Source organism: Genypterus blacodes, unplaced genomic scaffold (genome assembly GCF_046128005.1).
Source record: "Genypterus blacodes isolate CSIRO-AG114 ecotype Tasmania unplaced genomic scaffold, CSIRO-AGI_Gbla_v1 ptg000110l_1, whole genome shotgun sequence".
Classification (NCBI taxonomy): Eukaryota; Metazoa; Chordata; class Actinopteri; order Ophidiiformes; family Ophidiidae; genus Genypterus; species Genypterus blacodes.
In genome coordinates this window covers 1,217,822-1,245,717 of record NW_027466914.1, presented here as the reverse complement: position 1 = coordinate 1,245,717, position 27,896 = coordinate 1,217,822, and the positions used below count along the sequence as shown (strand labels likewise).

Sequence of the window (27,896 nt, the reverse complement as noted above, 5' to 3'; positions counted from 1 at the left end):
AATGTCCAATTCTGATGTCGCCACAAGTTACAATGACAGAAAGAGTTACAGTTGTATAGTTGTTGTATTAGAAAACACTATGGTATCAAAACTCACAAGCCTACATAAACTTTCTGACACCTGAATGTTGAGTCGGCATACATTTCTTTAAATGAAAATCAAGACGAGACACCGTGGAAGTGTGCAAATATCAGTTTAATGGAAGAAATCCCACATTGAAACGATCTCACAGGATAAACAACATAAATACTGTTCAACCATGAACACTCAATAACTGTGTGTCTGATAATGTCACAATAAGGGGATGGATGTTTTAAAAATACATCAACACAGAATAAAAGCAGAGTAAAAGCTCAGTACAGGTCAACAATTCATCTCAGTGATTCAACGATTCAGATAAACATTTAACCAAAGATAGCATCGTCTTTGAGTGACAGCATCAAATTCATTCTGCACATAGAATAAAGACAAAACTCTATTCCAACAGAAACATCGTGTGTATATGTGTGTATGTCTGTGTGTGTGTCTGTGTGTGTGTTCATGAAGCAATTATGATGATGTCACTGTGGGGTTGGTCCTGACGAGCGCTCACCTTTTTGACAGACAGCAGCTCTGAACGACACAAACATCACAGGTGAATACAAATACACACTTGTGTTGTGTGTGTATGTACTGGCCGATACACATTTTGACAGTTTGGACACAGATGTAACTAATAACTAATGATGGCTGTGTTTGATTTCCTCACCCAACAGTTTGAAGAACCTATGAGCTGCAGTGCTGCGTTCAGCCTGCGGGGGCAGCAGAGAGGCAAAGGTGACAGAGCCGGACCTCCGCAGGCCTGAGATCCAGCTGGATGAGACCAAAGGGGACATTTGAAGAGACGGGTGGACAGAATCAGCTGATAATCAGATAAAACCATTTTTCTATCCTTTATTCAGAAAGAATACTTGCAACTCTTCTACATATAACTCCTAAAAGCCTCTTTATTCGGAGGTGGAGGACACTGATTAGACACCGAGTAGAAATGTGTCTCTGGGTCAGATTCCTCCCTGGGGTCTGCTGGCTGAGTTCTATTTTCATTTCGATACAGACACGCCTTAATGTGGGTCAACCTGTGGCGCTTGAGGCAACAAGTGTATTTCTATCCTTAACACCGACTGTTAGTGCAGAAGGGGTGTGTGTGTATGTGTGTCTTTACAGTCTTTATAGTCATGTGGTGTTGTGTAGACTAAACATGAAGGTGATTTTGTTGCAGAGAGCAGCACCTCAGCATATCAGCGTTCTCTGAGTCACCCGTCATCTCAGTGGTCTCCTCTGTTATTGGTTCCATCAGCAGCAGATCCTCCGCCTGGGGAGACCCACACACACTAACACACACACACACACACACCTGGGGTCATCAGTCTCTTTATCCGACGAGGATCCTGTTGTCTGTCTCTCTATCTTAGACTCACCAACTGCTACCAGGAGTGATCAGGTCACTGTGTGATCTGTCCTCTTTGTCCAGGGTCAGATCTGATTGAGCTGTGAACACACAGTCACACACATTATGACTAACTGGCCGCTCTATGTAAATGATGTTTGTGTTGTATTTCTGAGACGGTAATGTGATGTGTTACTACTGAAGTAATGATGAAGAGATTCATACACGAGGCGTCTGTGGGGTACAGGGCACTGGGAGCCTGAGAGAGAGAGAGAGAGAGAGAGAGAGAGAGAGAGAGAGAGAGAGAGAGAGAGAGAGAGAGAGAGGCAGAGGCAGAGAGAGAGAGCTGAATTACATCATCAAATGTTGAATTCAATGAGCTAATTAGGACAAACAGAATGCAGAAAGGGGGAGAGTCTTTTATGTCTACACACACACACACACTCACTCACCTCCTTCATGTCAGAGCGATCTCTCACTGCCTCAGTATTGTCAGACAGTATTTCTCTGTCCTGTCCATATTGAAGTGACTGTTTCCACAGCGACAGGAGGTCAGCGTGGAAGAGCACTGGGGTCAGAGAGCAGAGAGGAGAGCATCAACACCATCCTGTTCATGGGTTTGTTGGTAAATTCACATTTCCTCTCTTTCCCTCTTCTCTTTGTGTGTCTCTCCTTCTGTCCCAATCTCCATCTTTCAGGAGGCATTGATATGAATTGTTCTTGCTCCATCAGTGTTATGATGATGAAACAGTGAGGCAGACGAGTACTCACACCCACAGGGGGCGCCGAAGAGCTGAGCAGGAGCCGCACGCTTAGCCAGGGAGGGATAACCCAGCAACACTCCAGACTGGGAGGAACAAAGAGGAACCTAAGCCTATTGAGTTTCACACACTTCAACGGTGTGTTTGAGTGGAACCATGTGAGTGTGTGTCGCTCTACCAGCTCCTGTGTTTCAGCTCGGGGATTCAGAATCTGCTCCGACATCCTCCTCTGTGAGATCTGGACCTGAGGGTCTGCAAACACCAGCTGACGCCTGCGGCTGTGGCGGCACTTCTTATTAGGAGGAGCAACCGCCTGGTGGAAAGAAGGAAGACACACACACACACACACAGAACCAAAGCATTGGATCTATAAAGGGAAACCTCACAGTGGAAATGATGAATCCCTGCCTGGACACACCCACATGTGGTTCTCATTATGTGTTTCCAATATGCGGGCAGTTCATGAGTCACTTGGTGGAATGTAAACTGACGCTGGTGACGGCAAACTCTTGTGACTGTGACTGTGTCACCTCAGTGTTTCCAACATGTCAGAATCCAGGCAGCAGGTAATGTTTCATTTATATTTAGATTCATATTTGATGGACTAAACTAAAGTGAAGCTCAGGCCTGGAGTTTGGAAGCAGTGGAGCATTCAGAGGTTACTGAGCTGAAATGATCAAACATCTGACGGGAAATAATCTTAGTGGTCATAACTATCTGGGCCTGGCAGATAAGGAAAGCAGTAAGTACACACACACACACAAATTAGCTTCACACATTTGTTTCGCTCTACAAACATTAGAGCATTACTAAAAATTAAATATGGCGTTTGAGTTGTAGGACAAAGTGGAACAAGCGGCCGACAGCGTCACACTGTCTCACCTCTCCGTCAGCGTCACCCTGTCTCACCTCTCCCTTTGGCTCAGGAGGCATCGCGACCTGAGTGGGGGTCGTCTCTGAGGGAAAGGATGCCGGGTAAACCCTCACAGGCGGACCGGACTCCTCGCCCTGCAGCCCCACACTGTCCCACTCTTTCCCCTGCATTGTCTCCTTCAGCCTGGTAACACAAACAAACAAACACACACACACACACACACACACACAGGTGATTCCCAAAGCTTGGTAAAACTGGATTGTGTATTTAGTTTCAGTGTTGTCAGTGGTAAATCTCCTATGCTTGCACTTTCTGAGACATGAGAACAAAGTGACTGATGACATCATGTTCAGGTTATGCAACATGTTTATTATCGGTTATGTCTCCGGGACTCACTGGTCAATAGAGGATATGACTCCTTGTGCCGTCGTCTCTGCTTCTGTTAACGGCACAAAAAGCATCCAGACGTAATCACAGACACACATACACACACACACACAGAATGATGGACAGACACTTGAGAGACAGAAACACCAGACCTCCAGGAAAGTCATCCTGTTCATTCATCAGCAGGTTGATCTCTCTATCTGTGGCTTCAGGAAGTTCATCCCCTTCAAAGAAGCCCTGAGAGAGAGAGAGGGGGGATGCAGATGGGAGAGAGGGAGAGGATGCAGATGGGAGAGAAAGAGAGAGAGAAGAGGCAGAGAGTTGCAGTGCTTTATGAGACAGAGACGTGAAAGAGGTAATCGAGTTTGGTCTGTTTAGTGGGCGCAACAAAAGGAGCAAAACAAAGTGATAACAAGAGCAGGAAACGCTGCGTTTCTGCTGCTGAGGCAAAACTCCAGCAAACAAAACAAAGGGAAGAGGACAGAGAGAGACAAAAGAAACTCATATATATGGAGCAAACTGGGAGTGCAAGCTGATGTAATTAAATCTGATCTTATCGCGCCAGAGTGGAATTAACCAGCTGATAATGCTGAACAGGAACAGAGCGGGGCGGAGGGAAGATGCCTCAGAGTGTGCGGAGGAGCGGAGGAGTTCACCTGAGCAGCACCTGCGACGACAGCCTGCTGCTTCTCTGCCATGGTGATGGTATCTAGAGGAGACCTGAAACCTGGTTTAGGAGACGAACAAACCGAAGGTGCAGTGAGGAAGGAATCTGCTCGTTGCGTCTTTCATATTTAACCATTCCTCAGCTGCATTTGGAGTTTAAGAGCGTTTGTAACGGGCCTGAAGCGATCCAGTATTGCAGTTACTGTGACATTTAGAGGGTGTGACGTGTGAAATCAGACACAGCTGGAGCGTCTCCCGTGTTAGAGCGTCTCTCTCACCCTCGTTGGCGGGTGTGGTGTGGTCACTGGTCACCAGGGAGTGCTGTGAATCCACCGCTTCCAACTCGGTCTGGACACATGCATGAACACACAAACACACACACGCTGAAGACTCAATCATGAGTAAAAACACAAAAGGGCAAAGTTCAGCCTTGCCACTTTACTGCACACACTTGAAGTAGGACTTATCTATTGTGCTGCATATCTAACAACACTGAGTTAAGGGAATAATGCACATTTGCTTTATTTTTAACTGGGAGGGACGCAGAAGTTTGTTAGGCCTTAAAGCAATGACTCACTTACAGCGGTTGAGGGTTAATCAGTAAGTCAGGGACATTTAAAGGGAAAAGGATGTTAGAAATAAATGAATATCTAACATAAACTGACAAAAAATATGTCCTGTTCTGTCATCAACTGTTCTTTATTTGTGTATCAGCAGCTGTTGTATACATGGAGCAGTTGAAGACGTTGAAGTTTCCAGACAGGCTTCCATAAGAGGCCCTGTCTCCTTCTTATTGGGGCTTGGGATCCTTTTCTTTAGTTTATTTGTGTTTACATTTCAGGCTTGACAGTTAGAAATGTAGTATCTTATAGCTGAGGGTTATGTTTCTAGTTTATTTACCATCAAAGCAGCTGTAAGTAGTGTTTGTTTATCGTACAGGTTAAACAACAACACTTCCTCCTGTGTTACTAATACATGTATTGCTTATGTAAGAGCCAATGATGGGATAGTTGATTAGTATTTCATAAGGTCCTTACTGTTTTGAAGTTAATAATTTAGTGTGTAATGTATAAGTTAAGTATAGGACGACACTGTTGTTGCATCTGTTAGTTTAGATAACGTCATTGTTGTTTGTAGGTCGATAACTTTACTGAAAGTTAGGAGTCACATATGAGGTCATCGTGTGTCTGGTACATTTCAAAGCCACATGGGCGTCGTACCTGCTGTATCCTATAGGGGCTGGGTAGTTGGTGTGCTTCCATGAGACCAAAGAAGGGGTCCTGGGCTCCTTCAAAGATCTCCATCATGTTCAGATTATCAGGCACATCCAAATCCAGACTGCCAATCAGAGACAGAGAGCGAGCGAGAGAAAACATTACTCTAAAATCACACAATCCGGCATCTGGGAGTCATTCTGCCTTGCTTAAGGGCACCGAGGCAATACATTCTCTCTTTCAATCACAAAGAAACTCTACCTATCGATTTAGTCTTACTATTGCAACATTGCGTGCTGCACTCACTAAATTGTAACTCATGCATTGAATGCACCACAGTGAGCGCACACATTATGTTATATAAACCTATGAAACATTTAGCAAGTCATTCACACACACACACACACACAGAAGCCCCTCGGTTTGTCACTGCTCACTAATAAAACAAACTAATCCCTTTTACAGCATTTATTCTCACAAATATTATACATAAATCTTCCAACTAAATACTTCAGCAGCTGCTTTTGAGCTCAAACGTCCTCCAACCATTCATCCATCATACATGATCATAACAAACTGGACAGTGTTTCCCTAAGTTTCTTTCTGTTTACAGCTTGTGTTACTTCTTGATTTGTGTAAGGGATTGTGTTACTTTATTTGTTTGCTTCTACTGTAAATGTGTTTATGTACACACTTGTCATGCTGATCCATGTCGATGCGTGAGATATTTTCAACACGCAACAGACGTCTGATGGTCTGCTGAATCTCCGCTGGGAAACAAAAAAGAACAAGTCGGAGGGATTCCACAGTCAACACACACACGAGTAAGTTCGACGACTCAACAGCCATTGTTCAGCCCTGTTTTGTGTTTCGCCGTTGCCTCCAACCATGACTACAGCGTGATTGTGGCTCCTTCCGGTTAAACGTCTCCGTGGATGTAATCTAACACCACATTAATTGAAACGCCTGAGCTCCATTTGATGTTAACGCTTGTATGTATTGGATTCTAAATCAGATTCCCCAGTGGGATTTGGCTTCATACCTAACGTGGATGTCTGATGATACCAGTTGTTGATGGATCTGGCTCCAGACACACTGCAGCAGCTCACTTATTATTCAGGGAGAGTAGTTTTACACCAAAGCAGCATTTCTGTGATTATTTCTGCATCGTTCACCAGACAGATCTCTCTTTGGGTTATAGGGGTTTTGTAAATCCCTTGTTTTAATCTAAGTCACTCCTATACCCCTGGATTTCTGGGTGCCATTGTACAAAAGTATAAATTTAGACTGCTGCCACCGTAATTAAACATAAAGCACTGGGGTTTTATAATACGTAGAGGAATTCGGTCTATATTTAATGTCATGTACTTCCATGTATCTTCCCTTTCTCTTTGCAGGGAGCGCCATTGTTGTAAGTCGACAAAGAAGCCCAGAGGACAGTTGTGGTACAGTGCTTTGTATAATCTGATTGCATATTTTCGACACTCTTTGTTCTCTGCGTCTCTTTCCCACTCACCGAGCAGGAGGCCACACTGCCTGTGGTAGACCACAACCACGCCGTACTGCAGCTGGGAGGACAGGTAGAGGGAGAACTGGGGTTTGGGCTGGTTGGGCTGCGGCGGAGGAACCTGAGCAGTGATGTAGTTCAAGATGCCCTCGCTATAAAAAAGGGTAAAGGAGTGTTAAATCACAATAAAGCTGAATTAAGAGTCATTCTATATTTTTAACAACAACAAATGTGCACATTCATTTATGTGGCAGCTCAAACAGAATGTCTGCCTGTTGTTTTATGTTAAATTTAACCATAAATTCTGGTTCAATGTATCTTAATTAACAAGTCATACATCTGCCTGTTGTTTAATGTCACGTTTAAGTATATATTCTGGTTAAAACGTATCTTAATTGAGTAATCACACATTTTAAGGTTACTATGTGGGGCTTGACGAACTATTTGTTAAACTAACATCAAACAAACAAACAAACAAACAGTATAGTATAAACAAAACAAAAATGTTACCTCACTGATTGTGTTGTTATCCTCAAACATCAGTGAGTCCTAAAATGCCACTATTTAGACTTTGTAACTATATAACAAACACTTTTTTCCCGGACTAATTTGAACATAAATCGCCATTTTGTTGCAAGTTTTCTTACCATGTTAGATTCACATTAACTTTGAGAAGCTCCCTGCGGTTGACTTTGGTCGCTCTGGTGGCCATCAACCTTAAAAGAAGATCAATTAAATTCATGTAGGAGAAACGTTTTGCAAATCATTAATTCAGTAATTAACGTCGGTAACAGGGTAATCTGTCATAAAAAGCCAGCAATAGAACTCGTGCTAGGAGGCTAATCTAGCTTTTTATCTTTAGTACCACCAGGTAATTTATTGAATAAACTCACCAGATTGTGGAGAAACATCCAGTATGGCGGTGGAGGACGTTTGGGTAATAAAACATTGCTTTTTCACTCTGCAGTCTCTTTCAGGAAAACAGATTTGGATGTTTTGGAGAATCTATTCAGCTTCAACTATAACATGACTTGCAAAATCTGCCTGACTACAACAAGACAAACCTGACCCACCCTCAATTCACTGGATCTGGACCAATCAGGTAAGATATTATATGAAAGTATTCGTTTTATATGCAAATATTCACGTTCTACAGTATAATCAAGCTTTGGACAGATTGAATTAAAGTTAATTAATTCTAAAACTGCCCAGGCTTGTGGTTGGAAATCACTGCACCTTGCTTTGTTATGCTTGTGATATTTTATTTATCAACATTTTAAAAAGTTTCTATATGAATCCCTTCCACGTTTGCACGCATAGCATTGCTGACCCAGTTTTAAATGTCCCAATATTTGTTTCACTTTTGATTATTAGTGTTTTATTTTTATTTTTGATAGTTTTTTATTTATTTATTTTCTTTTAAATCTGAGTTATTTTAGTTACTTATCGCGCTTATCTTTGGTTGTTGTGATATAACTTTGCTTCTGGTTTGCGCAATTCTAAACAAAAAAATCTAAATAAACACTTTCATTCAGCTGAGCCTTTACATTAGAATATACCGTAGACAAAATGCAAAAATAAGTTTGATTTCCATCGGACAATGTGACGTCACGGAACGGATGGGAAGTGGTGAATGATTGGCCACGCCCTCGAGCGCGAGGAGGCATTCGGCGTGACGTCGGCTCGGGTCTGACAGATTGAATCAGTTGGTAGAAACTACAGCAGAAGAAGCGAGAGTTTCTCGGCTTATTTGCACCTTTTTCCTCACAGCAATCCCTTTAAAATGGCGTACCACAGTCCGTACAGACCTCCCCCGCAAATCAACGCTCCTCCAGACCAGGGTTTTCTGTGGAATATCTTCCAGAGGTGAGTGTGAAAAGGCGGTAGTGTCTCGCCCTACGTGTCTCACTCTGCCCCGCATTGAGAACTGCTGTCGTAACGCAGAGGAGCAGGGAGGCGGCGGTAGAAATGTTTTCATAGCAGCTCACTTTGTCTCTCTGCCGTTTCCGTATTCAGCATTTTAAACTATTCCTTCTGTCCTTCTCCGCGCTGACATTGATTTCTCGTCTTTTGAGCGGAAACACAGCTCAGTGTACACAGATTGTAGCAGTTACACATCCATCATCACACACTAGGTCACATTACACTACATGACGTTACTATACGCTAGTGACATGGCGCCTTATTGTTGTTGACGAACTGTCCTGAAATACAGAGCCCACCGCTGTCTCAGCTGATCGGCTCCTTCCATCACTGAACTGTCTCATGCAGCGGTCTCCAAACTGGGGTCCAAGGACCTCCAGGAGTCCTTGAAGGGCTTTGCATGGGGTCTTCCTTTTTCATTTGCAGATTTTAATGTGTGAAGGTGTTTTAGTATCAATTTCACTTCTGTTACCTCTGCGTTTGGACTCTCTCTGCCTCATCACATCCTGTAGACAAATCCTGAAGAATCTGATATTTTGGAATCTATTTGACTTGTAAGACATCATCAACAGATATATTTATGTATTTGGAAGCTATTTCCTGTAGTAATGACCTTTCCTGTCATCTCTTCCCTACATAGATGCCTTTGGTGGTTAAAAGTGTGTCAGGGACAGCTTTTAATAAGGTCATAGTAGGAGGACATAGTAGTTGTAAGAGAGGGAACTAGTTGTCTTGTGTACATGCTGGTTGTAGTGTGTAGAGTTATGTAATACTGCAGAGAATCCCTTCCTTCTGCTTTGGTTTTTTTCTTAACATTGAAATGCTGCAGGCATTGTAAGATCTGAAAACCCCTCAACAAATTATTCATTGGTGTTGCAGAAGCCCCTGGAAAGCGTTCCCTGTTTGGACACTTCTCTCATTTCTCTATGAGAAATAAGGTCTCCCTCTCTCTCTCCCTCTCTCTTATACTGAAATACTCAATTGCCTTCCATATATTACAAATATAAAGTCTCTGGATGATGTGTGTGTGCACAGGTAGTCATGCTCACTGCACTTCTCACAAATCCAAAGTACATTTCTGTCATAAACACACACAGATGACTATTGTTTGCTGCCTCATTTGTGCTCCCTGGGTGAATATCTGGCAGCGCTTTGCTGGAATTCCCTTGGCCATGTGATCAGACTCGGTAGAGCAGAGTGCTCAGCCTCTCTGAGTGTGTGTCACGCACACACACCTACACGTCTATGACTCACTGGCTCATTGTACTGCTATTGGAAACCCATTCAGTTTGAGTAACACATTGAAACTGTGTGTTTATCCTGTCTAAGCACAAGGCTGTCATGTTGTGATTGAGAGTCACACATCACTCAAAGGAATGACATCATTCAGTCATAAGGTGTCTTTATTTAGAGGCCTATGACTGACCTGACGTGACGAGTAGGATAGACTACAGTTGTGTTTTTGTCGTCTCTCAGTTGAGTGTGTCTTTAATACACACATTCCTTCACATAACACTTGAATTGAATCTTTTCTGGGTGTGCTTTGTAATGATTGACTGTGGTATGAGCAGCATGTGTTAACCCAGCCCTTAACAGGCCAGGGACAACAGCAGGTTTAGAGCTGGATTGAGATCAACAACACAGATTGGTTGCTAAGGACCGGTAAACAACATGGGCATTGACTGTCTTCCGGGTGAATACTTTCAAAGGTATTCATGTAACCGAATCAAGTTCAAGCTGCTTAATTATTGTTTCTGCTCTAGTTAGAGATTCACAAGTCAGGTCAGGAGAGTTTGAAACAGGAGTGCAGACAAAGGAAGGTTTTGTTTTGTGAGCTTGGGGCTCATTAAGACACGTTCATTGTCTAAGTGGACAACAGCCAACAATCCATTTTAAACAGAAGGCTGAAGGAGCTAAGAATAGAAAGATAGCATTTGAAATGGACTCATGTATCCCACTGGAATCTTTAATGAATGCAGTCTTACATCGGAGGTTTCTCTTTTCCAGCATGGGAGCCAGAGTGACATCGCCCCTTTTTATGTGGAACAGTAGGGAGGGCCGTGTTCCACAAGCCTCAGTCCAATTCCACGCAATAGGAAAAAATGAAACATGGGAAATTTCGACCAAAATAAACGACTCAGTCAACGTTGGCTGCTGTTTTTAGCTGTATAATATTCTGCCGCTTGCTTGTTTTATGAAAAAATCTGGCAACGTAACTTTACCTGAAGGTGAGGAGACAAGTGAGCAAGGAGAAGAGAGGGAGAGGGAGCGTGTACAGAGTCAAACCCAGTTGTTAGAGTGAATCCATCACTGGTGCAGGCTTGTAGCCCCACTGCCTGCATCATTAACCCAACAGCTCCTCACCTTCAGGGTGACAAAGCTGTCTTTTATGGACGCCTGCTGAAAGCTCTTTTTCTCCCCCAGGAGACCGGGCAGGTAGTTTGCCCTCCTTTTTTTTCTTTATTTAGACAGGGGGAGGGTAGAGTTTGCGGTGCAGGCTGGCAGAATCGGCCCCCTTACTGAAATCCAGGCAGACTTCAGACGTGGAGACGTGACCGCGCAGTAAGTGTCACAGCAGGGGTTGAACTTTCAAATCCACAGGCGGAGATCGGCCTTGGGACTTCCCCGTCTTCCCCCCCCCCCCTCCTTCCCGCTTCCTCCCTCTGCTGGCTTTAAGACCGTGTTTGTTTAATGAGCTTGAGGTCCCAGGTTAGCCCGGGCAGGTTGCTTAGGAACTACTGAGTCACTGGAGGATTGACTGTAAGGCCCCTTATGTGTGTCACCATTCAGCACGCACATGTTTACACCGCCCTGCATTCTGGAGACACTCGGCTGAGTTAACTTAAATCTTATCAATCAACTGTTTCTAATTAGTAGCGGAGGACATGAATGGAACTTCATGAATGATGTCACTGAACTGACATCATGGGTGATATTGGGACCCTGAAGCAAGGCAGGATCTGTACACTGAGGGTCCAGAACAATACGAGCGGAATGAGCAGAAGCGGGAGAGGAAACAAAGAGCGAGGCAGTCGGAGGAAGGACAGAATCCCAGGACGATTGGGCGGAACTGCAACGTGTCCGGGAAGAGAGATCCTATTTGAAGTTGCTCCTGGCTCACATCTGGGCCCCGCAGAGCGACGAGGACCTGAAGGTGTAGGCGGGGGCGGATGCTCTCATCTCGTACGGAGGGAATTGCATCAATGGTCCTGGTTGTGTTGAATCACAAGATCAGCTCAGATGTAAGAGTCCCATATTAGTCAGGACACCATGAGACACTGCAGCTGTCCGTTCATTAGCATGTTGATGATCTCATGTGTCACACTGAGTGCTCACACAGATGTCACATGTATTTACCATTAATGCCTCTCTGTACGACAGCACGGCCTTCTCAAACCTGTTCTCGATCAGCAGAGACAGCCGGGTGATTGCAGGTGGAGAATGCGTTCCTAACCTGTTTGAGTCCAGAGAAGTGTGTTTCACTTTCCGATTCCCGTAAACAAACGCAGGGCTGGCATCTGAAATAGTTTACCAGTGTGCGGTCTTCATCACACACACACCTACACACACCCACACCCACTTAAGCACTGAAGCTTGTCTGACAGGTCTTACCGTCCGCGTCGTGTGCCACCCCATATGCCGCCATTCATCCTCGCCGATCTGTGTAAACCCTTTTAAGGGCGCTCGGGTTTCACTCTGGACGAGCGCTGACACCCGCTGCCATTGTGCGTTTGAGTGTGCATGCGGTTGTTGTTGCTCACTCAGCCAGTATCCGCAGTAATCTGTAATCTCTTCCTCCCCCAGGGTCGACAAGGACAGGAGCGGGGTGATATCGGACTCGGAGCTTCAGCAGGCCTTATCCAACGGTACGTCTCCATCTCCGTCTCCATCTCCATCTCTGTCCCATCCCTCTTTACTTCTGTCTCTTTCTATAGTTTTCTTACTTTCTGCCTTCCTGCGTTACTCATTCTGGACTCTTCCCCCCCCTACTCTCTTTGGTTTCCATCTCTCCTCCTGGCTCCGATCCTCCTTTCTGTCCCGGCCTCCTCGGTCTTTATTACACTCTCCCCCTCTCTCCCTCTTCCTCTCTCCCTCTCTCTGTCCTCCATCTCTCCTCTGGATGTTATTATTGTCCGGGTAGAGACATACGAGCTGGAGTCAAAGTTTGATTTCTTTTCTCCCCCGGCGCAAAACAGAAAAGAGGAGGTGGGTAAAGTTTGTTATTCCATCTTCAAAGGGCCGACGTCAGCCAAGCGTTAAGACGAGGCCGGAGTCCCGCCTGGAGATCTGCTGCCGTAACGCCGCCATAACTGCAGGCGTGGAGCCAGAGAGAGAGCGATTCAATCTGTCCTCTCGCCTCAAATTGTGTCACTTTTAACACTTGTTATGACACATGGTAACAGGCTTTTATAAAGAACCTCCCCTCTTCCCCGAGCCTGTTACTTCACCTTGCTCCCCTACGCCACAGCCGGGCGCAAACACGGCCGTGATTAATGAGACACGTTTTGGAAAACAGCTTGCCTCACCTCTTTCCCAGAGACTGAAGCGTAAGTTTGATGTTCATCTCGACCCCCACCCCCCCCCCCCCCGTCAACTTTATGGGTGATTTGCTTTGACGAAGCTCAGGTCTGCTTACCCGGAGAGTTTGGAACAGAGACGCCTCTCCTCAGAAAGCCATCTCTCTGTACGCTCAGAGGAGGAAGGGAAAAGAGAGAGAATTTTGGAAGGCAGTAGCAGAAAGAAGCTGTTATCAGGCTGCGCTGTGGCTCTGGCTCAGCATACTGATTACTGTGTGTGTGTGTGTGTGTGTGTGTGTGTGTGTCGTTAGCATGCGTGACTATGTGTCTGTGTATCTACAGAATGTGTATGTGATGTGTGTGAGTGCAGAGGGAGGAGCCAGATTCAAGAAGAGGATTTGTTTTTGCAGATTTGCTGCGCGCGGGCGGATCAGTGTACATGTGTGTGTCCCTCTCTGTGTGTGTGTGTCCCTCTGTGTGTGTGTGTGTGTGTTTGCAGTGTGTGCCTGTACACGACAGGGCTCCTGGTCCAGCCTCCAACAGTTCATTAGGCCGACCGTGATATGAAACAGGGCCAGCGATGCTCAACACACGGCACGCTACATCCTGTCCTACAGTTTACCCACTGAAGCTGCCAACCTTCTTACTGTCTGTCCTCCTGTGGATCCACACACACACACACACACACACACACACACACACACACACACACACACACACACACACACACACACACACACACACACACACACACACACACACCGTCCTCTGTCCCTTTTGACCTCTCTGGCTCATCCTCCTCCTCTGCTCCTCCCTCTCTCTCTCTCTCTCCTGAGGGGACCTGAGTATCTTGGCCCTGGAGGTCGGAGGTCATTTGCTCGATCACTCTCATAAAAATGTCCACGTTACCAAACCTTGTCTCTCCTCCTCTCCTCTAATTCCTCTTCCTTGTGTCTCAGGAGGAAATGGCAGCGGCTCAGTTCCTGCTGTGTCCACTGCCTGTTTGTCCTCTCTCATCCTCACAATCTGTTTTTGTCTCTCACTCTCTCTCTCTCTCTCTCTCCCTCTCTCTCTCCCCCCCTCTCTCTTTCTGTCTCTCTCTTTCTGTCTCTCTCTCTCTCCCTCTCTCCCTCTCTCTCTCCCCCGTCGGTCTTGGGTGTGACAAACACCCCCGATGGGAAACCAATTGGCTCTTTGCCGTATTTCACCCTCGTCACATAAAAACTACGTGTGTGTGTGTGTGTGTGTGTGTGTGTGTGTGTGTGTGTGTGTGTGTGTGTGTGTGTGTGTGTGTGTGTGTGTGTGTGTGTGTGTGTGTGTGTTTGTTGTGTGCGCGCGTTGTCGTCACTGCTCTATTCCACATAAATATGGAATTTGTCTCTCAGCGGGGAGTGAATCAACCAGCCGTCACCCACACACTGACACTCTCAGACTGGAGGAGCTCATTCTGAACCCATTACCCTTTGACCTTTAGACGTGTGGGTGCTACAGTTACAGTTACCCTGGAAATTAATTGAGTGATGTCATCGTACAAGTTCCTTTTTCATGAACTTGCACTCACGTCGTTCATCACCGAGTCGATCCTCGGCGTTCCAACCTGCTGGTGTGTGTCGCTGTGTGGCTCGATCGCCTTCAGGGACTCTGGGTGACAGATTAACTGATCAACCGGTTACTAACTACTTCAGAGGTTTGGACTGAGCTGTATTATGTGTGTATTGTACACACACTCCTCCTCGCAGTCAAACGCAATAAGAAGAAATAGACAGAATCTTTAATCCAAACCCAGAGTGGATTCAGCTCCTGATCCTGATGTTCAGCTCCTGTTTACATCTGAAGCTGAAGCTGAAGCTGAAGCTGAACCTTGGCTTCATGCAGACATCAGATGTGAGGATCTGTGTGAAAGGCTCAGGTGGAACATGTGAGGCGTTCTGATGAATGAGACGTGTTCGTGTGTGTGTGTGTGTGTGTGTGTGTGTGTGTGTGTGTGTGTGTGTGTGTGTGTGTGTGTGTGTGTGTGTGTGTGTGTGTGTGTGTGTCAGCCAGAGTAGGATAATTGCACGTGTGTGAATACGTCTGACTGTATTTTAAGAGTGAGCTTGTGTGTGTGTGTGTGTGTGTGTGTTTGTGTATCTTGCTTCCAGTTCACCTTGTTTTTCTTCGCGCCTGCTCTGATATTCCCTCTCTCCCCCGCCCTCTCTCTCTCTCTCTCTCTCTCTCTCTCTCTCTCTCTCTCTCTCTCTCTCTCCCTCCCTCCCTCTCAACTGGGAGTTGGGTAAGCAATGAGAGAGCCCAGTGTGTGTGCTGGACAGAGAGCGGCTTGTCCCACCGGGTCATCAGTCACACACACGGCAACAAACACAAACACACACAAACTGTATGATGAACGCGTGGGCCTCACCGAGGAGCCACAGCCCGTCTGGTGTACGTTGGTGACCTCACAGCTCGCTGCCGCTGTGAAGGGTATGTGTGTGTGTGTGTGTGTGTGTGTGTGTGTGTGTGTGTGTGTGTGTGTGTGTGAGTGTGTGTGTGTGTGTGAGAGTGTCCAGAAGGTCACATTTTACGTTTCTGATGTGGAGGTCGTCTGCTGACCTGAGCCAGGAGGAGTCCACGACTACGTTTGCCGTTAATGCATCCTGGCAGGATCTGACGTCGGAAGCTTCATCGGAACAGACAAGCGAAGCCCCCGCCACCGCTGCCGCCGCCGCGAGGGAATCATACTCTACTGCAGAGTTTCTGAAATTAAATTGCCAAGGAGCGAACAAATTTGTTTCCCCCGCACGGCCGACGTTTCGTATTTTTACACGACAGCGTCGGGCGATAAACGCATTCAATTTCCGTCGCACACCAGCGAGCTCGTGCTGCTTGTTTGTGTGTGTGTGTGTGTGTGTGTGTGTTTATTGGTTTGCATCAGCACAACCATTTTGTAGTTGCCGACTGAATAAAGATCCTGGCAGCTAGAGCTTCAGTCCCACACAGCCGCTCTATCAGGGAAACAGGGAGGGGACGGACGGACAGAAGGAATCCCCCCGCAAATATTTGTACAACTCATCAAATACTGAAAACACATCACACAGATTGAGATTGTCTGTGTGTTGGTTTGCTTGTAAACCTTTTTATGATTGGCTGTGTGTCTCAGGTCGCCTCAGCCAAGTTCCCTCATGGCTGCTCTGCTTATTGCTGAGCAGAGCAGAGTAGAGCAGTCGGGGTCGGCACAGTGTGAAACACTTTCACCACGGCGGAATGATGAAATGTGAAAAGTCGGCAGATGGCGTTTTAAGTTGTGCAGCGTCTTTGTAAAGTGGGTTAGGCCCGTTCAAGCTCCCGCAAACCCAAACTCTGCCCGGCTAATAAGCTCCTTCTCCTTTGATCGTCTGCTTGTACGTTCTGCTGGTCGTCTCATCCTCTCTCCTCCCCTCTCTCCTCTCCTCCCTCCTCCTCCGTGCCGCCTCTTCCCACGCGCTCCTCATTTTCTCTTTCATCATTTTGAAACGGTGAGTCGGCAAAGGATTCAGATGCACCATTAAATCTTATTGTCTCGGGAAGTGAGGAAGCGAAGCCTGGCACCTTAACGCACTGTAACTCCCCTCTGCCTTAAAGGGACAGACAGTCAGGCCAACCAACATGCCTCTAAACATCTGTGTGTGTGTGTGTGTGTGTGTGTGTGTGTGTGTGTGTGTGTGTGTGTGTGTGTGTGTGTGTGTGTGTGTGTGTGTGTGTGTGTGTGTGTGTGTGTGTGTGTGTGTGTGTGTGTGTGTGTGTGTGTGTGTGTGTGTGTGTGTGTGTGTGTGTGTGTGTGTGTGTGTGTACAGGGCCTTTATCAGACCTGTAAGGGCGCCTGGTTGACCTTTGAGAATCTCACTGAACATTGTAAGCTTCACAAAGGTTGGATGAATTGTGGAACTGTTGAATGACTGAATGGATTTCCGTGTATTTCCTCATTTTCCACCCACACTCTTTCTCTTTGTGACTTGAATGTTGAACTCCGCTCGCTCGCTCGCTGTGTTTGCATATTGGTCTAACCCGTATCTTTCTGTCTCACAGGCACGTGGACTCCCTTTAACCCAGTGACCGTCCGCTCCATCATATGTAAGTATCCACTTGACGCTCCCCCGACAACTGTTGTGTATCCGCTCCCTCGCTCTCTCTCTCTCTCCCCCCTGACAATTGGCCAACTTCGTTAAGTCTCCAGCAAATCAACCGGCAGGGGAAAAAGAAGGGGCGACCTAAGCGCTGCGTTGGTGGAAAACCTTAAAGCCTTTAATTATCAGGGCAGGAAGAGAGTAGGAAAGAGCATCGAGAGGAAAATGGGAACGCTGGTCTCAAAGGGGCAGCTGTCCATCTCCTTAGAGTCTAAATATTGATCCGAAGGCACTTGTAGTCCGGGTCCAGATCCGTTCACCCTGCAGTAGAGCTTAGGTCTAGATTGGCCTTGACACTTTCCCTCTTGTCTTCCGTACAGTTCCCACACTAATCCTCCCCTCCCAACTGTTCCATCCATAATAATCCAGTCCAATGTCTTCTTAACGACAACAACAAAACCCTGTTAAGAACGCCATCACCGCTTCTCCTCCTGTACTTATTGTTTTGTTGTGTGACTTGCAGAGTAAATCCCTATAAGTTCCATTTCCTCCTCTCCCCTCTGCACCAGGGCGCACTAAATCCATTGTTTAACGGTCCCGCAGCACCGAGCGTTCACTGTGATAACACTCCCTTTGTTGGGAGGTAATTGGATTGAACCGCATGGGGCTGAGGAGTAAAGTGTGTGTGTGGGTTTCTGTCTTCTTCAGTCTTATAATTCTGTGGTTATTCAGGTGTGCGGCCTCGCTCTCTCTCTCCGACTGGCACTACTCACTTCACAGTTCCCTGAGAGCGATCCATCATTCCTTATTGGCTTTCCTGTCTCTGTATTGATTCCGACTTGCTTTGCTTGAACCATTTCTGAGTGATGACACGTTCCCCTGCCTCTCTTCCTCCACCAGCCATGTTTGACCGGGAGAACAAAGGCGGCGTGAACTTCAACGAGTTTGCCGGTGTGTGGAAGTACATCACCGACTGGCAGAACATCTTCAGGACCTACGATCGGGACAACTCCGGCTTCATCGACAAGAACGAGCTCAAGCAGGCGCTGACTGGATTCGGTGAGGGGCGGCAAAGTAGGCGTTCATGTTTTGACTCGGGTCACTGTGGTGGAGGGCTGCCTGGCTGAGGTGCGGAGGTCAGATTGGTCCTTTGGGGAATCGGGAAGTGATTTATTTAAAGGAGAAGTTAAAGAGTTCTGTTCTGTTGACTTTCGACAATTGATTGTAATCAGATCTGCAGCTCACATTCAGTGCCGACACAGCGCCTCAGCAATCTGTCCTGTAGACGTGTCCCATTTGTAATTGTTGTGAATCAACATGAGGAGTTACAGCAGATTGAGTCATAGATCTGTGTTACTGCAGCTATTGGGACTTGTCACAGCAACAAAAGCAGCCGGTTGAACTCCCTCTCGTAGTGTCGAGGTGCTGAATCGTTTTGCACTGAATCTGCTCTGCAAAATCACATTCAACTGCTTACTATCTCACAAATCACATCCCTTTGCATTCACTCTGACTTTGTTATTCTGTATCCTGTGTGGTTGCCAGCTACAAACGTCAACAAAGAGATCCCTGGAGAATAAATGCAGTAAACGCCAGAAGGGTTCTAATGATTACGTAACTCTTAACACTGTCACTGATGATGATAGGTGTGAGTTTAAGCACCAGATGTCTCTTAGCGATGTGAAGCTTTCCGCCCCTCTGATCGGCTCCATCTAGCAGAGGCTCGGGTTTATCTTCATCTTCATCTTCATCTATAATCTGAAGTGCTTTTCTAGTTTCTTTGTAATTCAACAGCCATCAATTTACAAGTGTTCTGAGCTGAGCTGTTAAACTGTGTGTGTGTTCCGGTGCAGGTTACCGTCTGTCAGACCAGTTCTACGGCACACTGATAGACAAGTTCGACCGTCAGAGGAAGGGACAGGTGGCCTTTGATGACTTCATCCAGTGTTGTATTGTACTACAGGTAAATGAATTTACTACCACACACTGCGTAGAATGTAAAGGTCCGTACAGCTTCTAACACATTATAGCCTTTGCTTTCAGATATAAATGCCGAGCTTCTACGTTCCATTTCAGTAATTTAACACTCGTATATGCAGCCGGGCGAGATCGATGGCTGCCTTTTACTACCATCAGCAGACCTTCAGATAAGGCTTAAGTCGTGGAAGTGCCTTGCTCGATGGCGCCACTTCGCTCTCTCCTTCATAGGAATTTAAAGTGACACTGTGTTGTCGTTGTGTTGTGTTGTGTTGTGTTTTGTTATTATATTAAAGCGTGAATCCAGTGTTGCTCTCGTTTCACAGAGGTTGACGGATGTGTTCAGACGGTACGACACAGACCAGGACGGCTGGATCCAGGTTTCATATGAACAGTATCTATCCATGGTCTTCAATATCGTATAACAGGCAGAGATCACTGCAGAAGAGCACAACTGGACACAACTGTGCCAAAGCCACCGGCTCCTCCCCGAATGTCTGATATGGTGGACACACTACAAGATTTTTTTTTCAAACAAAATTGCAGTTATGGCACAACAACGGGTACAATTGACACAGAAACACATTGGGGATCTGTGTTTTAGCTCTCCTCTACATGTTTGGAACGACACCCATGATATTAGACTTGTTCAGAAAATCTTGTAGTGTTCTATAACCAATCTTACCTACATTCATCTGTGTTGGGGACTCTGGGCTGGGGCCGCACCGTATATGAGATACTATGGACATTACCCTCCGTCTTTCTGTCAGTTTGTCTGTAAAAGTTCATTTGATGTCTTAATTCTAATTGATATAAAAACAAGATCTCTGTGTTTAGAGTCCAACTGATGCATTGTAAATATGATTTAGTATGCACTGCATGCTTTTCAGGGAAATTAAGCCCCACACGTCGAAGCATGCGTTCTCTCTCTTGTCTTAACTCAGACCTGTTTTGCTCAAAGCCATGTTTACAAAAACTGTGAAAGCGGGTGATGATCTGCTTTGAGATTCACTGACATGCCAGCTTACATGCCATATTTGTATAAACTTTTTTTTTTTTAACAGCAAATCTTGAAATGTTAGAACTTATCATTTTGGGTAGAGGGTAAGCATATGTATGCCTTTTAGTATGGCTCATTTTTGTGCATGATGCCTTAAAATGTGTAAAAAAAAAAATAACTCAAAGGAGGAGGAGAATCTTTAATTAAAAAAAGAAATGCATTTTTGCGGTGTTTTTTTCGTTATTTGTAGTCACAGGTTCGCGTTGCTCCGGTGTGGAAATACAGGTCATGCAACGCGGCTCAACTCCGACCCCTGCTGGTGATTTCGAGTACTCCCCACCGCAATGCACCAACATATTTACGTCAGAACCTTAACGTGCAGAGCTTTTGTTTCTGCCGGTGACTTTAATCTGTTACGCCACCTAAGCAAGAGTTTGTTTTTTGCGATGGTTCCGCAAAACTGGCGGCTCCAAACTGGCCAAACAGGACTCCTTTATAAAAGACAAATGTGTGGACAGTCAGCGGGGACCAAGGTGTCTCTAAAAATGTCCTACAGCAGTGAAACCGGAGCGGGAGACGCTGGAGCAGGTATGTAGGAGAAACCATACAGTAACCGAACAATGCCAGTAGGTGGCAGCAGAAGCTACCTGGTGGACAGAGATTTGCAAGCTTTGTAAGCCTGAAATGAATCAAAGCACAGCAAAAACTCAGGCAGCCTAAGTATAGATAGTAGTAAATCGATCACCTGCTTTCAAATGTTACCTTGTAAATAAAAATCCATACATTATCACTTAATAAAGAACAATAATTCTATGCTTCTGCAGGGTTTTGAATGTATTGCAATCCTGATTAAACAGTTTTAAAAACACTGCATGTCAACACTTCAACATATCTGACAGCTAATTTAACACGTCATATTTTCCTCACAAATCCATCTGTCAACGCCCACCAATCCTCTGATTTCAGATTTGGACTTATTACCATGAAATTGTGTGTAAGAAGAGACGCGTTGCAGTGTTCACAGTCCTCTTGTTGATCCGTAGCTCTGAAACTACAGTATGTCAACACTGCCAAACATTTATCCGCTATTTGGAGCTCTGGATGTATTCCTGCTGCTTTCTTATTGCATATAAGAATGTGAGTTTAGCCCTTCAATAGGACAGAAATAAGACAGAAAGACAGAAGCAGATCAAACGCCCCCATTCAAACCTTCTACTCTCACTTTGGATTTGGTTTCTGTCTGGGATTCCTCCGTCTGTGGTCGACGGTTGGGCTCCCTAAGAGGATCTGAAACAAGGTCGGGTCGAGGGCCTGCTGCAATCTCAGGCCGCAATCACTGACTCAAGAGAGAGAGAGAGAGAGAGAAAGAGAGAGTGACCCTGGACCCTTCACCAGACCGCCATCTATTTGTCCGTCACTTACAGTATGTCTGCGTCTCCTCTTTCCTCTCCTCAGACGCCGGAGGGACTGTGGTCTCGGAGCGAGCAGGGTCCACGTTTACTGTGGCCATAAACCGACCAGAGGTGTGAAATGCGGTGAAGGAGACGGCGAGGCGTCTGCTGGAGGAGCTGCAGGCCTTCCACAGGGACCAGCAGCTTATCGGGGCTGTGCTCTATGGGAAAGGTGAGAGAATCTGCAAGGTTCAACCACGAGTGATCAAGTCTCTCACTTTTCCTTCTCTAGATCCACAGAGAAGTTACAGACAATAACACCGATCATTGATCCAGGGTCGATTGAATCACTCCTGGGGTTAAAACGTTTCCGTGCATTTCTCCAGTTGTCCAGCTGGAGCCGCACAAAGACGAAGGAGGAGAGAAGAGGGAACGCTTTGGGTCATGCTCAGCACACGGAATCAGTTACGGGAAATCAAGGGGAAGAAGTCCTCTTGGTAATGAGCTGCACACCTCCTCCCTCTCATCATCCCCATCTGTCTGCCCTCCATCTCACCCTCTCTCCACTCTTTAACACTTGACCCTCCTTCTCTCTCTCTCTCTCTCTCTCTCTCTCTCTCTCTCTCTCTCTCTCTCTCTCTAATCCTCATTCTTCCTGCCTTCGCTCCTTCTATCTGATTACGGTTTTGTTTGAGTTGGACTCGACTCGTCCCTCAGATCTCAGCCTGAACGGTGGCGGTGAACAGACCGGTGGAACGTGGAACACACACACATACACACACACCTGCACGGGGCGTCTGCACTGTGTCAGCTGCCCAGGTCCAGGATCACGCCACGGCTCCTCATACCTCTAAAAATAATCATCACACACACACACACACACACTGAATGAACTCCCTTCCCTCAATGGAAATAATGTCTTCAGCCTGGATGGGCCGTCGCTCCGTGTCTGCCTGTGTGAAGTGAAGGAGGAACAAGACCAAACATGTTTCAATGCTGCGGAGGAGGAGGTCGGAGCTCTGCCAGAGAGAACTGAGAGCAGTGTGTGTGTGTGGGTGTGTGTGTGTTTGTGTGGGTGGATGTGTTGCAGTGTAATTAACTTGGTTAGCTGGCAAGAACAGGCGCAATGGGTTGTTGGGGCAAGAAGTGTCCCAGCACACACACACACACACACACACACACACACTCAGCTGGTTCTCTCCTGTAATAAGGCCGCCAACCTTTGACGGCGTCGGACAATCCGTCTATGTTCCCGAGAGGACAAGCAGGGAGGCTGAAACATGAGGAAGCCATTTTGTTCCAATTAACACGGCTTCTCTCTCTCTCTCTCTCTCTCTCTCTCTCTCTCTCTCTCTCTCTCTCTCTCTCTCTCCACTCTCTCTCTCTCTCTCCACTCTCCACTCTCGGCGTTCCTCTTCACCTCGCCAAATTAACAGTAATTGGCCGTCTGCAGGTTGTGGAACTCTTGCGGTGCATATTTGGAACGTTTGGGATTCAGATTTCCAGAATCCGGACGTCGTGGACTCAGAGCCCCACATGTGAGGCTGAAGGGAGATGTTGATGTTTGACGTTCGACTCTGTGTGTGTGTGTGTGTGTGTGTGTGTGTGCGTGTGTGTGTGTGAGAGAGAGAGTTTCCTCCAGTTTCTCGTGCCTCTCTGTGTCTTCTAACAACATCTTCGCTGCACCTTTCATCATATCAGAAGGATGAAGTTTAGGGAGCTCAGACGTGCCGCTCGCTCGCATAAACAGCGTGACACACATGACACACACACACATACACACACACTGTTTCACTGTAATTCCCCCGAGCTGACCCATATCTGTAATCAGAGCTCCCAGCTGATGGGTGTTGCTGCTGCATGTGTTGGTTATAATCATTTTCATTACTGTCAGAGAGAGAGAGAGAGAAAAAAAGAGAGAGAGAGGGTGGAGGGGGGCGAGCGAGAGAGCTTGTGACACAGCGTTTGCAGGCCTCCTGGGTAATGTTGTAATGACCACATGAATCCAACAGAGGGGCTGTGGTTAGACTGCGTTAGTCTTATGTTAATGGGAATAGTGTGTGTGTGTGTGTGTCTGTGTGTGCGTACGGATGGATTGCAAATCTGTGTCTTTGGATTTGGATTCTGGTGTCGTGTGTGTGTGCCAGCCAGCCCCCCCCCCCAAGCAAGCTGCCATCCAAATTGGGGGGCTCAACTTCTTCTTCTTCATCCTCGTCATTTTCCCTTCCTCTCTGACTTTCCAGCTGCCATACTTAGTAATTTTGTGGTCTCTTCTAGGAGGGAATTTCTGCGCTGGTTATGATCTGAAGGCGCTGGCCAATCACACAGCCTCCCTCAAATTGGAGCAAGATGTCACCGAGGGTCCCGGTCCGATGGTGAGCGCTGGTGTGTGTGTGTGTGTGTGTGTGTGTGTGTGTGTGTGTGTGTGTGTGTGTGTGTGTGTGTGTGTGTGTGTGTGTGTGTGTGTGTGTGTGTGTGTGTGTGTGTGTGTGTGTGTGTGTGTGTGTGTGTGTGTGTGTGTGTGTGTGTGTGTGTGTGTGTGTGTACTGTGAGGTTTACGGCTGTATTTCCTTGTGATGTTAAGAGGTTCATATTTTTCCACAGAAATATCAAACCGCAACATGTGGTTCACTAGTGATTGCGAATATTTCAGGGTCTGAGGAAGACAGTAAGGAAGATGAAGGTGATGTTTTGGGTTTAAGGGGAGAAAGATGATTCATTGGAATGTCCTCATAAATACAGTGTGAGTGTGTGTTTCTGTGCAGAGGAGCTTCTCTGTTCTGGCACGCTGCTCACACTCTCACACAGAATAGAGGATCATAACATAAATCAGCTGCAAACCTCCAGAAAATGTGTTTGGCCCAATCAAACGCCACTTCCTGCGAACCGGCTTCCTCTTCCGACGTCCTCTCCGGCCAGAGGGGCTGGAGCTGGAGCTGCTGGCAGACTTGAGGGTGGTGGAGGAGAGGGGGTGTTCTGTCTCAGGTTTGGAACGTCACCCAAGGGTGCAATTGCAAGATTACGACTAGTAATACACTTATGAAGCTCTAATGCTCTGATACTAAGAAACATGAAGGACTGCTGAGGACTAGTCTCTGTTTTTGCCTTTAGTACCATTTCCCTCTCTCTCTCTCTCTCTACCTCCTGCTTGTATGTGTGTGTTTGCCGATCTAATTTTATCCGTCCTCCAACCTGTCTCTTGTCCTAGTCTTTGCGTACATCATCCGTCCCCCTAATGCCAGGAAGTGGCCGCTGTTACTATTTTTCTCCCTGTTATCGCCGCCGGCCTCCTCTTGTTTGTGTGCGAGGACGGCGTCGCCGTGCGATAACACAGCCGACCGTGACCTCCTGGCACTGGAGCCGCGGTCTGCTGGGCCGTCTTGATAAGTGGAAGAGGAAGCGAACCCACCGCCAGGTTTCCACTGCGAGGGCCAAACAGCTTACATATTATTTATGTCCACACAATTTCCTCATAAACACCATTTTCCTTCTGCAGGGGCCTCCGAGGAGCCAACTGGCACGGTTTGCCCGCTGACTCGGCTTTAGTTTCAGGAGAACAAGCAGTGCTTCAGATTTGCTGTAAACAGTTTCAGCTCACAGGCGCTCCCCTCCTGGCGAGTCGCGGTCGGGGCCCACGCCGATGTAAAAGCGCTCGGTGCAGCGTTGCTCACACCACCGCCGCCGTGGCCGCCGCCGCTCCTGCCGTCCTGCCTGAGAGCTTAAAATACGACCTCGCCGCTTATAAATACAACTGTTGTACTATAATTTACTGACATACTAGATTTAGAGTGTAAACATATAGGGCTTATCTTCCCCAGCCTGTAATTTAACAGCAGCGCATCCTGGCAGTGCCCGTGTCTGTTTGTCTGTCTGGCTCACCGTGTTTACCCTCACAGACCGTCTGCTGGCGTTGGCAGGGTCTCGGGGCGAGGACGCCATCTGCCGCCCTTCCTCTACCCCCGTCTGCTGCGTCTCACTTAAAGAGCCGTTTCAGCTGGCAAACACGGTCGGCGGTGTGACACAGGGTCGTCCACACGCAAGCCGCCATTTTTAATTGCGGACCAGGCTTCAGTTTCATCATTGTGTCGTTTGTGTTTGTGCTGTGCGGCTTCTGTTGCTGCTGAAGGAGTGATTATGGTTCTCAGACAGTGAGATCAGATCAGATTTGTGGCCTGAGACGGTTCTAAACTATGGACCCGAGGTGTCAGATGGAGATACTTGATTGGCAGAACTTCCCGGCTGCTCTAAGATGGACGATTTTCCAGAAAAAGGGGATGTTGATGTCACCTGGGATTCGTTTCGGTGATCTTCCAGTTGCTTCATCATCTTCACACCCGGTGCTTCCAGCCTCCCATTCACTCTTATCCCCTCGATCAAAGCATCCGCGGTCGCAAAAGAGGTCAGAGGTCGCTCGGAAGAAACCCACCGGGCGCTCCGATTGCTCAGCCACTCATCCGACGCCCGTCCTCACATGTCTTCCATCAGCTCAGAAATGTTTCAGTGGCTCAAAAGGCGGCGTTGCTGTGGTTTCCACACATGAAGCAATCCAACATTTTCCCTCAGTAATTAATTCTTTGTCATCGCCGCAAAAAAATCTCCCGCTCTGTTTGTCAACACACATGAGTCGCTTCCCTCCCCTGCGGCTTTCCCATCGGATGTGCTTTGCTTTTTTTCGCCGACTAATTATCGCGCTGGCTGTGGGTTCGCGGCCCTTTTTTTGCTTTTACGTCCATACTTTAGTAAGATATACAGCGGGACCGGCCTGTTGTTGCTGCAGTTTGAGTCCAAGTGTGGGTGAGAAACCTTTAGATCCACATTAGGAGGATTTAACAAGCGAGCACCCCAGGGAGCTGCTTCATGTTTCTCATTAGGAGACGTTAGTTGAGCAAGTTTTAAGAAACGTTACAGTGTTCAGAGAGACACATGCATTTCAAATTATTCTATTTCAGCAAACGTTAAACAATGGAAAACTGTACTTCTCTCCCCATTTACATCAAAAAGTGGAGCTGGTTCTGGTGGGAGGCTCCGTTTATTTAAAGATCCCTTCCTTTCTGGAGGTTTTTGCTGGATATTCCTCTTTAATGGTCCAATCCTGTAACCGTTTTCGGGGTCGGGCACAGATGGGAGCAGCCGGAGGGAATCCCTGGTGGCTTTGGAGTCCAAAAAGCCCTCAGAGGCTTCGCTGCAGCGCTCTTGATGTGGGCCAATAGCGACCGCAAGGAACTGACAGCTTTCTGGCACGTGATTGGCCGCCGAACTTGCGGCTTCCTGTCTGGGGGCCCCCTCTGCCCCGCTGAGGAGGAAATGAGAAGGAGGGGACGGTTGCGTCACAGGAGTCTGGTATTAAGCGTACGTTGTGTCTGCCCGCTACGTCGGATTTGAATGAAAAACCACCATTCTGGGCTAATTCCCCGGTGTTATTAGGGTTTGGGAGAACGGCGGAACATCACAAAGGGAAAAAAATCGGAGTTGGCACAGGAAGAGGAAACTTAAAATAGCTCGGTAATACTTCATACAAGGAGTTTTCTTTCAGTGGCAAAGCTAAATCGGGCATGCAGAATGTAAGGATTCTTGGTTGAGTTACACACACACACACACACACGCTCACACACACATGGTATCTCCTTCCCCTTTTCCTCTCCCCATTCCTCTTTTCCTACCTAGAAGAGAGATAAATGAGGTGAACCGAAGAAGAAGCCACATGTTGAAGGGAGGCAGAGCCGGGGTCCAAAGCTGACATAACGCCGGCCAATCCAAACAGCTGCTCAGTCGGTTTGAAAACGGACGCTTCATAGTCCTCTGATGACATCACGCCTGTCACTCCTGCCGGATCCTCGGGTTTCGTCTCCACGGAGATGATTGGACAGCTGCTGTCAGACAGTTAATGACCAAATACCTTCATTGTAGTCCGGACGGTCTCGGTTCTGTTGTTGTCCACTTTGTGCGCGTCGCCCCTCATCCTCCCGTCCCGTTTAGTCCCGAGTTGTCCGGAAATTGTTAATCCACATCCAACTTAATCGCATTAACCCTTGCCGAGTTCCATTGTTTGGCGGCTTTGGCTTTGATGTGGTCCAGCAGCACCGGCAGCAACCCGGAGCTCCTCCAGTCTGTTCTGTCTCACCCCGGGTCCCTCAGGGTCCCTGCAGCTCGGCCCGGTCCGTACCACTATCAGGA

At 47.0% G+C, this 27,896-nt stretch overlaps 2 protein-coding genes across 3 annotated transcripts; one reads left to right on the top strand and one right to left on the bottom strand.

The window, feature by feature from the left end:
* Positions 1-538: 538 nt before the first annotated feature.
* On the bottom strand, positions 539-7,784 carry rec8b (REC8 meiotic recombination protein b). Its single transcript, XM_076161090.1, has 15 exons — positions 7,729-7,784; positions 7,483-7,551; positions 6,845-6,987; positions 6,023-6,098; positions 5,275-5,452; positions 4,393-4,462; positions 4,111-4,220; positions 3,537-3,685; positions 3,070-3,244; positions 2,366-2,500; positions 2,198-2,273; positions 1,879-1,994; positions 1,269-1,393; positions 749-852; positions 539-612 (listed from the first exon to the last, which is right to left on the bottom strand). Exons 1-15 carry the CDS (start codon positions 7,782-7,784, stop codon positions 539-541), a joined length of 1,656 nt encoding a protein of 551 aa, XP_076017205.1.
* A 704-nt stretch (positions 7,785-8,488) lies between these two features.
* Positions 8,489-20,551, top strand: pdcd6 (programmed cell death 6). Of its 2 annotated transcripts, none has more exons than XM_076161133.1 (6): positions 8,489-8,701; positions 12,563-12,624; positions 17,317-17,361; positions 18,255-18,413; positions 19,208-19,317; positions 19,658-20,551. In XM_076161133.1, the coding sequence occupies exons 1-6, from the start codon at positions 8,619-8,621 to the stop codon at positions 19,754-19,756; spliced, it is 558 nt and encodes a 185-aa protein (XP_076017248.1). In that variant the 5' UTR covers positions 8,489-8,618; the 3' UTR covers positions 19,757-20,551. The 2 variants fall into 2 exon arrangements, with proteins under 2 accessions (XP_076017248.1, XP_076017247.1); XM_076161132.1 differs by having other exon boundaries at positions 18,255-18,428.
* The last annotated feature ends 7,345 nt before the right edge of the window (positions 20,552-27,896 follow it).